Source organism: Drosophila montana, unplaced genomic scaffold (genome assembly GCF_035044405.1).
Source record: "Drosophila montana isolate Dmon_TW-CO22-7 unplaced genomic scaffold, ASM3504440v1 contig_3200_1, whole genome shotgun sequence".
Taxonomy (NCBI): Eukaryota; Metazoa; Arthropoda; class Insecta; order Diptera; family Drosophilidae; genus Drosophila; species Drosophila montana.
Window position 1 is genome coordinate 4,520,948 of NW_026998080.1, and position 11,082 is coordinate 4,532,029.

An 11,082-nucleotide genomic window follows, 5' to 3' on the forward strand; every position below is an offset into this window, starting at 1 on the left:
TCAGTTGCTATAGAAGTTCACCAGTTTAAGAACGAGGAATAAGTACTAAGCGAATGTGTACCTAGCATTAAGTTTTTGAGTGGAACACAATATGAGCACAAGTCCCTGTCAGTAATAAGCTTTTTTTTCTTTGAAAGTATATGTATCTTTAATCATAGAGAAGTAAGAATTATAGTTATTAAATTTGTTGATTGACTCCCAACAAGTAACACAATTTTATATTTGAACAAAATTATATATTCAGGCTGAGTTTTTTTCGGTTTCTTCAAAATCCAATGTGTTTAGAACATTAACATCGAGCTCTGGATCAGCATATTCCAATATATTAAAATCATCGCCAATCTCTGATGTTAAGGATTTAAGCAAGTCGTCATCATCACCCTCACCGAATCCACCTAAAATATCTCCAAACCCGACATTTTCTAGTTCAACTGCTGACGATGATATTCCTTCCTGTGATTCAGCTATTTTAATTTCAAGGTGTGTTTTTCCGTCTTGTTCTAGACTTCTCATATCTGTATGCTGGGGTTTTCCACTCATACTTAACATTGGGTTATTTTGCGTTAAAGCAGTATTTTGTATCAACCCAAGTCTCATAACATCGTTAGGCATAAAGAATTCAGAGTTGGAATTATTTAGCACTGTTTCCGAGTTATTTTTTTGCAACAGGTTTCTAAGCTTTTTATCACCAACTGGTTCAGGTTCATAAGCTGCATTATGCTCCATTCTGGTTTCCATCGATGATACTTTCAATGATGATGCAGTATGCATAGTTGTCCTCTGAATTGCAGATTTAACTCCGACATTTTCATTAGAAATTTCCGTCGGCTGATGGGAATTGGTAGAGTGGGTGGCTGTCCCGATGTAACATGATGGGTGATCATATGAAATTCCATCTGTATAAAAGCAATAATATTCATTTTAATAACGCAGGGAAGCAATTTCTTCTAAAGAAAATAGCAGTCATATATATTTGTCCATTGAAAATGTCAAAAAAGGTTTTAATAGTTTTCTGAAAATGTAGTCTTTCCTTACATATCAAATCGCGACGATCTCAAAGACTATAAGAGCGAAATACTTTTTATATAAAACTGAAAGGTTCATCACTCATCGAAAGTTTGTATCATTTCCATCAAGTGAATAAGAATCGGTAGACATATCGTGTATAAGAAATGTTTACATTTTTGCATTTTTCCTAAGCCTTAAATAATTTCTTTTAAGCTCTAGCTCAGATCGGAGATCGACGCGTATCCGAAAAAAATGTTATTTGCCTACAAATGATGGCTGACCATTTTGAACGACGAAAGCGTGTAAATGTAAAATAATATTATTGCACTTACTGTAATTACCAAACAAATTTGGTTGATCTTCCTTTGGCTTACAAGGGTGATTTTTCCAAGAGCGACCATCATCTTGCTTGGTTTCTAGTTTCGACGGTTGACTGACTTTGCACTGTTCGCGCCGTTGGCGTAACGCCGACCTATTATCTTTAGCTTTCTGTAGGAATGGTGCCTTTTTTTCGTTGCATAAAGACCGCCATCTCTTAAGAATCTGCTTGCAACGATCGGTCCAATTAGGATACAATTCCTTAAGATTTGCATGCTCTGTATTAGCATACAAAACAGCAGAAATTGTGGCCATTAATCCAAGATCTGTAAGAACAAATTGTATATTTACTTGTTTTCGCCTGTGACACCGATTTACATACCCTCATCTTTTCGCATTTTTTCAGCTGTCTTTTGTGTGCCAACGTTTATGCACTCAATGGTTTCGGGTGGTTTGGGCTCTTCGACAACTCTTATCTCATTTTGTTGTGGTCCTGTGATATTTTGCGGTTTTGGCTGATTTTGTGTGAGTGCCAACTTATTCGCTGGCAACATAGGCTTGCTTTGAAATTTTCGATCTTGAGTTAATTGTGGAGGTGCAGTATAAGGATCAACTAAACTTGCCGACACACTAAAATTTGTTTTAATTAGAGAAATTTAAGCCTTCAATTGAAATAAGTTAAGCATATTGTACCTTATCGCATTCTTTGTATTATCAGACGATGCAATAAAATTGATGGGAACGTTTATTTCATCCAAATCGGAAATTCCCTGGGAGGCCTGTGCAAAACAAATACATATAACTGATTACAAAGATCTAACATTATGATATATATTTACCATAGAATCCAAAGCATGCATATTCGGCGCTGCGTTCCTTGGAATATCTGACAAAGACGAATCTGCATAAAAAAGTGTTGTCTTTAATGTTTGTTGAAATATTATTGCACTGTTTAAACTAACCAGTTATAACTCCAGCAGATATTTGATTTTTGTTTTGCTGTGTAGTTGTTGAAAATTGGTTCCCAAAAATGTTCTTGTTTTCATGGAGAGGTTTCTCGGCTTTTGTGTTTTTTATTGCCTTTAATGGATTTTTATTAGATATTTCAATATCGGATACTTTTTCACTTGAGTGTGTAAAGAACATTTTCATTGTTGTTCCGATTTCATCCGAAGAATCTGAATCGTAGACTGCCACATCGCCAGATTCCAATAGGGGCTTCCCAAAAAAAGCTTCTTGCAAATATGCCGGATAAGCTTCGATGAGTTTGTTTTTTTGCTTTTTGCGTATAATTTTCTTTTTTTTGTCCAATACTAAAATGGCATTTAGTTGATCCACAGAATCGTCATTATCTTTTTTAAGAGCTCGATTTCGCACTGAAAACCCACCGATACCCAATTTCTGCAGATTTCGCTGACGCTTTTTGCGTAAAATTTGGACACCATCATCATTCGTAGATATAGAAAATCCATCGGGTAACACAGTTTCTGTTCTATCCCAAATCATTCCATCTTTGTATTTATCGCCTTGTACATCATCGGACACAACTGTTTCATTTTGTGCATCCTTATTCGAATTAGAAGTAGGTTGACGCATTTTTCTCTTACGTTTAATTTCAGTTGAAAGCGATTTAATCATGTTCAAACCATTTTCACTTAAGCACACACCGTCGATCCAATGAATTGCTTCTGTGCTCTCTAATAATTCGTTAGTCAACCGAATATTGCGGTCCGAGACATTAATAGTCTTTCCCCCTTGGCCCACCTCCGGTAACAGCTTCGATGTTGTCAATAAATCTTCATTAAAAGGTGTTGCATTCATTTGCGATATCGCCTTCGAACTGGAACGACATTTCATACACTTGTAGACATTATTGTCGTAATACTCCATTGAGTACTGAGTGTTTATTGAGTCGCAAAGAAAATGCGACCATTGTTCACATTGCTCACATTGAATAATCATCTCCCCATCAATGTAGGCTTTTCTACATAAGGGACAGCTATTTTGGCTAGCGCAGGGCAAACATTCTGGCACACTCGCGTCACTGTTCTTAATTTTTTCGGTTGGATTTCGACCGCATTTCTGGCATATGGTACAAAAAGAACATTTCCAATTTCCATGTGGAACCGTCTCTAGAGGCGGCTTAACACAGTATATGTGGTACGAAATATCACATTCATCACATAGAAGCAAACGGGCCTCGTCGTTTTTCTTTCCACAACCTTCGCAGACAGTACAGTCTAAGCAGCGCCATCCCTTTTGCAGAATACCCCTGGAGTGTTTAACACTGGCGCAGTACGGGTGATAGCATTGGCCACATTGTGCGCACGTGATCAAAACCGAGTCGCTTTCAATTCCCAATGTTCCGCACATTACACAAATGTCTTGCGAGAGTACAAATTTATCACGAGCCGAGCACAACAGCATTTTCTTGTCACTGGAAAGGTCTGTATCCAAATTACGGCTTATGTAACGATCACTTGAGCCTGTTTGAAGAACAAGTTGACGTCCCTTGCCCCGATTGCTACGCTTTCTTCCTAACTGTGACATTGATCCTAATCGGTGTAACACAAACTTACCTCCTTTGCCACGAATGTTAGTTAAGCAAACTTTTTTTTTAGTGCTTGGCAACTTCAGAGGATCTTCGCTGTTCCCTTCGATACATGTTCTTCCATTTATTGATTCAATTTCCACATGTTTAATATTAAACTGCTCAGCGTTTTGCATATCTGTTATGGATCGTTCGAGCGGGTCAACTGCTTTATGTTGGGTAGCAGATGAGTTTGTTTTGCAAATAGGGCAGACATAATCATAGTCAGGGTTATATTCTTTTTTTTTGTGATAGGCAGTCAAATCAGCTTCCTCATCACATGTGCTATGAACAAATCTAAGATACCAAAATGTCAAAAGATTAAAAAAACGAACGACTTTCTTAATTTTCACTACTTACTTGTGACACCAGCTGCATTTGACCATTTCCTTATAAGCTGCAGCTCTATATGCCTTTTGGCAAATTGGACATGAAAATCCTTTGTTCCTTTGTTGATAGCATGAGTCGCAAATTGTATAGTGACTGTGCCATCGAGATGAGCTACCACCACCTGGTGTTCGAGACCCACAATCTGTGCAAACACGACATCGCTGAAAATAATTGTATTAAGTAATAGAGTGAAATATGTAATGTATATATATAATCGGTCCTGGCTGACTATTCATCAACGCTCAGTTCGAAATAAGAGATGGGGTCGAAAATGATTTTGATGCCGATCGGATGGTAAACAAAAATGTTTCATACAACATTTTTTTTTTTGGGATTTTTCTAACTAAAGTAAAAAAACTTTTTAGCTCTTATGCTTTGGGATGTGCGTTGATAGCCAATAAGTCAGTCAGGACAAAGTTGAATATAGAGAGATATATGAAATACAAGGTCTCTCTGAAGCTTGCTTCATGAAACTTGATACAGAATCTTCTCTTTACTGCAGCACTTAATTGCGGCTGTATCACTTGGATTGGCGAACTATGTTATATGTATATGTAGCTATGAAAATCAGTTGAGTTTTGACCGATACATATACATATATACGTATATTTCTAAACACCGTTCGCAGCTTCTGTTGCCAAGTCTTTGAAGTATACATATAGTTATTTATATATATATATACATATATATAGCGGAGGATATATCTATAGGCCGCTTTCCTCGAACCTGGGTTTTTGTGGTTGTGTGTGTGTGTGCGTGCATGTGTGTGTGTGTGTGTGTGTTAGTGTATGCGTGCATGTATGTATGCATTTATGTATGTATGTATGTATGCATGTTTGTTTTCTAATACCAAGCGCAGGCCAAGCTCAGTTGTCGCTTGCTGCAAATTTAAATAAAACGAATTTCTACCAAGTGCTCTACTCCTCGATTCTCAAGAATTCAAGTAGGCTCTGCAGTTTTGCATGTTTAGCTAGTAGTGCAGTGCCTTTTTTTGGTGTTTTTTTAATTGTATGTATGTACATATGTATGTATTTATGTATGTACACATGTATACATGTATGTATGTACATATGTATGTATGTACATATGTACGTATGTATGTATATGCAAATGTATGTATGCATGATGTATGTATGCATGTATGTATGTACATATGTATGTATGTATGTGCATATGTATGTACATATGTATGTACATATGTATGTACACATGTATATATGTATGTACGCATGTATGTATGTGTGTATATATGTATGTACGCATGTATGTATGTGTGTATATATGTATGTGCATGCATACTTGTATGTGTGTGTGCATTCATGTATGTATGTGCATGCATACATATATGTATGTATACACAATATTTCCACACATGCGAGTGGAATTTCCCGAAACGCCGTCTTAACGTGCACCTTTATCACATAAGGTAACTACAGTGAACATTTTAGCTTCCTAGCACTTTTTCTTGGGCTGTGCGTTGAGCTCTAATCAGTTAGTCAGTCAGGACAAAGAGTTTTATATATAGAGATATAATCAACTTACATTACATTTCCAGCCATATTTAGGTATCGAAGATATTGTAGGCCGTAAGCACATTGCGTGATACATTTTTTGGCACTGTTCACACTTGATGAATTTGATATCATTAGTTTCATGTTGTCTACAAATCTGGCATTTTGTACAGCGCGCACAGCTCCAACCAGATCGCGTATCTAATAAATAATATAAAAAAATATTATTAGGCGTTTATTATCATGCCATTTTCGGCAAAATAAAGCAAGAAAGATTGCTCTTGTCGGGAATGCCCGACTAGGAGTTTACCCCCTCCCAAGAATTCTAGCTACTTTCTATACAAACGCTTTATGCGCAAAATACGGTGCGACTTCTTTCCTTAGCAGTAAACTTTATTGTCCGATCTTTATGGAATTTCAAGATCATAAATATGACGGATCTTTATACAAAATTTGGTGTCTACTTTTTATAAGCTACGATATACACTGACAAACTGAAAAATTATGCTTTTGCAAATACAGTATTTGCCGGTGGGTGAACATACGTTCGTAGCTTATAATTCTTAATAAATATGAGATTTGCAGCGAGTAAAAGGCCTGGCAATATAGAGTCGTAGCAAGTTCTGCTGTTAATGGAACCGAGAGGATTTTGAACAGATTTTCATATGCCAGAAATTAATTTGATTTCTAAAATTTCTATCACTTGACCCAGCCTAAGCTGAAAATGACTATCTAGAGTTATAAATAAGCATATTTACCAGGTAAATTTGCCAATCCAATGCAAGTAGAATGAAAATGATCTCCACATGAACAGCACATTATTAGTTTTGACAGATCGCCCAATGACGAACACGTTAGACACTCGACATTGTTATCAGTACCTAGAATAAAATGGTTTAAATATTTTTTGAAAATTTATATTAGCTTATCGACTTACAAATGATTGGAACCTGACTTAAATGTTCCGTACAGAATACAGTGAAGCTCTCCAAGATAAGTAGGCAACCAGCTGCAGAAGAGCACGGCCAATGATGTACTTGCCGGCAGTTCATCTTGCAAGTAATGGACGCGCCGTATTGTCCACAGAAACTGCATTTCTGTTCTAAATAACTAGATAAATGGCTTATAAACTGAACAACATCAGGATCCTTTATATGAATTTTACGCAATGTCCACATTACACACATGCGATGAACATAAACAAATTCGTCATCGAAGAACACCGACGTATTTACAATGTCTGCGTAGCCAATTTTGTCCAATTCGTAGGTGCTCTCGCTGTTGGCAGCACTTTTATTTTTCAGCCCGCACTTGAATTTACGCAAACTGTCCTGATCCTTTTCAGTTTCATTGGGTTTTCTTTCCTTACAACTAGAAGGCACTTTAAGTTGAATCAGTGTCCCTTGGCCAAGCGCACTTCGCTCCCCAAGATTACAGAGACAACAAACTTTCCCGGGAAAGTTTTCGGGAAAGTATGGAAGATCATCAAAACCTGTCACAACAGATTTATCTTCTATATTTCCTAACATGTTTAAGCTCATATTATATTAACAAAAATTAAAACACCACAGATACAAACTAGTGATGTGCAATATAACCCAGAGTTATCGATAGTTGTAATCAAATTTTGTTGTCAAAATTATCATCGCACAACAAACATAATCTGCTTATTCATTTTTGTTTCAGCTGCAATATACAATTTTTAGCTTTTGAAGATAGAAAAAACTTAATATTATAAGTTTCTCGCATTTTTTCCCTTCAAAAATAAATGCATTCTAAAATTGATTTTATAAAATATTTTTAAATTATAAGAACTTCAAATGCGAAAAACTTACTACGTCCGCATTTTAGAATTATATAATATATTCAATATTATTAGAAGGGCGCAGTCACCTAAGGAATGAAAACGAATTCAGATTCATCAGCTTTTAAGCTGATTTTGTTAAGTTGCGAAATATTGCCATAAAATATATTACGATATCTGGCAAAAGTTATCGGTATTTTAATATGTTTCCAACGGTCCTAGTGCAATTCTCCAAAAACTTGTATTAAACGTCACTTAAAGGCATTAGCAGCACATACACAATAAGAACTCATGAATGTATGTGTGTGTAGATGTATAGATAAATTCTTGTTTTGTTGAATAACTTTTGTGTTTCTCAACCGATCTTAATGAAATTTTCAACTGAAGATCATATTGTGCCATAGAATATTCGTATATTCAAAAAGACAATTGCATAAAAATTCAGGCTTAAATGAGTGGGCAATACCAATTGGTTTATTTACTTTATTTATAGCATAAAAAAAAGATACTTAATATATATATACTATACTACTTATTTTAAACTGCATATTAAGTTTGGTGACGTTAGTTCTTATAACTTACGAGATTTGCAGATTTCGATATCGCTTTTTATGGTATGATTGGAAACGCAGCAAGTTATCGGTTATTGGAAATAAAGTCCTACTGGGCGGTCACTAGGAGGACCTACGTTCAAAATTTAAGTCTCAAGCTCTCAAAGGTTCTGAGATGCATAAAGGCCGTCAAGCCTCAAGGAGCAATCAATATGATTGGTTCGCATTTTTTACTGCCTGTCCCATATATGTCCAAATTCAAAACAGTAGTTTTCAGGCATATGTACATTTATAATTTTCATAACATCCATAAAATATGCTTTACTAGGTTTAGATATACTATTTATGAAAAATTTATTATAATGTATAAAAATCAAATATTTTAATAGGTAGATTTTTTTGAGACTACAACAATAAGATCAATCAGCCAATAGAATGATTGTCGAAGATCACCTTCGCATAAATACGGGGCCTTTGTCCAGGACTCGACGCGAAACCCACAATTTTCTAGTAATTCCAAGAACATTGTTGCTTCTTCTTCAAACGACAACTCACGGCCATTCCTTTTGGAATTATCCATTAGTGGCCGCAATGGTAAATGCGATGTATTTGTCTCTACATAGTGCATGTATGGAAGCACTAGCGCAATAACAGCTCGACCTGCCGGAGCTAATGCTTTATGTATATCTGCTAATAGTTTAAAAGGATCGTAGCATCGGTCTAGCACATTAAGGCAAGAAATTAAATCTACACTATGTAGGACACTTATTTCGGTAACTAGGTTAAAATTAAGTTTCTTAAGTCTCTCTCGCATGGTCCAACTAGCTTCAGTGGCAAACAATTGCAACACAGCATTCTTGCTAAGCTCGGCCACGCTGTTTGCCACGCGCAGCGAAACTTCACCGTCGCCAGCTCCGATATCTAGAAGCGTTATCTAAACAAGATAATTAATGTTATTCTTATTTGTATATATAATTCACCAGGCAAACTTACCGTTTCAGTGAAAGATTTGGGTAAAAAGCCACCCGACTCCAGAAGTTTACAGAATTGTTCCTCTGACAAAATAAACATGGAACCACGTTTTAAAAGTCCGTTGATATCCGTCTGAGTCATAAATATCTGCAAAACAGACCTGGCCAATGCATGCCACAAATGCAGCCAAATGTTTGAAGACAGCATTTTTGCCCGTTCCAGCCATCTTATTGTTGTTGTGTCGGGCTGCTTAAGGCCAACAAATTTCGACTGGAATCTTTGAGGTAATTCGCAATTCAAAGAGTACCACTGTAATATAAATATATATTTAAGTATATACATACATATGTTGATGGTATATGTTTACATATGTTTAAATCACTTTACGAATGTGTTTATCTATTAATATTTACCTGTTGGGTATCTAAGTTCTCCAAAAAGTTGTCATTATGGAATTTGGCGTATATAACACGTGCCAAGGTGCCTCTGGGTCGATAAAGGGCCATTGTAAACTATGTATACTTTTGCATACATGCATTGTACAATGTGCACGAATTTTGTGTATGTTAATTACATACTCTCCTCTCCGAACAGCCCATATATTAATGACAATACAGTTCCTTAATCTAAAAGTTATGTACACACGCGTGTATATTTATATAATGTAATAAACGCTTTAACACAAGACCGCAAGATAGTTAATTTTGGCAATTTAGTTTATATCTGCTCAACAATGCTGAATCAACATTGAGCTACATAATAATTGATAACACTTTTGAAAGTATCGACTGGGAAAACGGGAGGGCTGCTATCGATGTCACTTTACTACAATCGATACATTTTATTTTGCACATCTCAATCGCCTGTTTTCACCCGGAAGCAACATTTAACATCTTCTGGCAAGATGTTGAATGAGGTTTTGCCTTGCCAACATCTAATTTATTTAAACATCCCTGAGAGATGTTGCCATCCCACCCAATATTAGCCGTCCTTTCGCTGTTCTTCCATATCTTTAAATGCGTTATATGAAAGAAGGGTTTTTAAAAATATTTTATTTTTATTTTTCCTTTTTTACTCTTACAAACATTTCGATAGTCTTTCTGACAACGTATACGAAAAAGAATAGTTTTTGACAGTTTGTCGGCTCGAAAATAAAGCTGAGGGTATTAAACCTTTATTTTAACCGGTTATAAAACCAAAGTAAAAGTTATTAATGCTTACCATAAAGTTGTTTTGAGCATTAATGAAGTTTCCGCTACTTCATCTTTGTAAACATCACTCACTTTGTTCATTTTGCAATCGCTTACAAGATTTTTTTTTAACCAGAGCAATTGCTAGAGCAGTAAGTAAATCTGGCAACATTATTCTTGCCCAAAATTCTTTCGAAATCGGTCAAAATTCCCCAACCCCATAACTCGGTCAAATGTCATCCGATTTTCACGAAGTTGCCCTTTTTGTTCATGGTTTAGCCCCTATATTAATTTGGCATTTAAATCTGGCAACATCATTTTGGGTCCAAATTCATGTAAAAATTGTACCCTCAAAAATCCTATATAGACATATAGACTTGGGTCAAAACTTCCCCATCCCATAACTCGGTCAAAACTCAACCGATTTTCATAAAGTTTGGCTTTCTGTTCATGGTTTGGCCCCTTTATTATTTTTGCATTTAACTCTGGCAACATAATTTTGGGTCAAAATTCATGTAAATATTTTACCCTCAAAAATCCTATATGGACATGGGTCGAAACTTCCCCATCCCATAACTCGGTCAAAACTCAACCGATTTTCACGAAGTTGGGCTTTTTGTTCATGGTTTAGACCCTTTATTATTTTGGCATTTAAATCTGGCAACATAATTTTGGGACCAAATTCATGTAAAAATGGTACCCTCAAAAAACCTATATAGACATATAGACTTGGGTCAAAACTTCCCAA

General features: G+C 35.9%; 2 protein-coding genes across 2 annotated transcripts; both read right to left on the reverse strand.

Annotated features, from left to right (window-relative positions):
• Positions 1–231: 231 nt before the first annotated feature.
• Positions 232–7,404, reverse strand: Lpt (Lost PHDs of trr). Its single transcript, XM_064686951.1, has 10 exons — positions 6,755–7,404; positions 6,576–6,698; positions 5,849–6,018; positions 4,277–4,467; positions 2,289–4,213; positions 2,166–2,227; positions 2,020–2,105; positions 1,709–1,956; positions 1,341–1,652; positions 232–896 (listed from the first exon to the last, which is right to left on the reverse strand). Exons 1-10 carry the CDS (start codon positions 7,356–7,358, stop codon positions 241–243), a joined length of 4,377 nt encoding a protein of 1,458 aa, XP_064543021.1. The 5' UTR covers positions 7,359–7,404; the 3' UTR covers positions 232–240.
• Positions 7,405–8,501: 1,097 nt separating this feature from the next.
• Positions 8,502–9,901, reverse strand: LOC135432075 (protein-L-histidine N-pros-methyltransferase). Its single transcript, XM_064687545.1, has 3 exons — positions 9,558–9,901; positions 9,166–9,453; positions 8,502–9,106 (listed from the first exon to the last, which is right to left on the reverse strand). Exons 1-3 carry the CDS (start codon positions 9,648–9,650, stop codon positions 8,555–8,557), a joined length of 933 nt encoding a protein of 310 aa, XP_064543615.1. The 5' UTR covers positions 9,651–9,901; the 3' UTR covers positions 8,502–8,554.
• Positions 9,902–11,082: the final 1,181 nt, after the last annotated feature.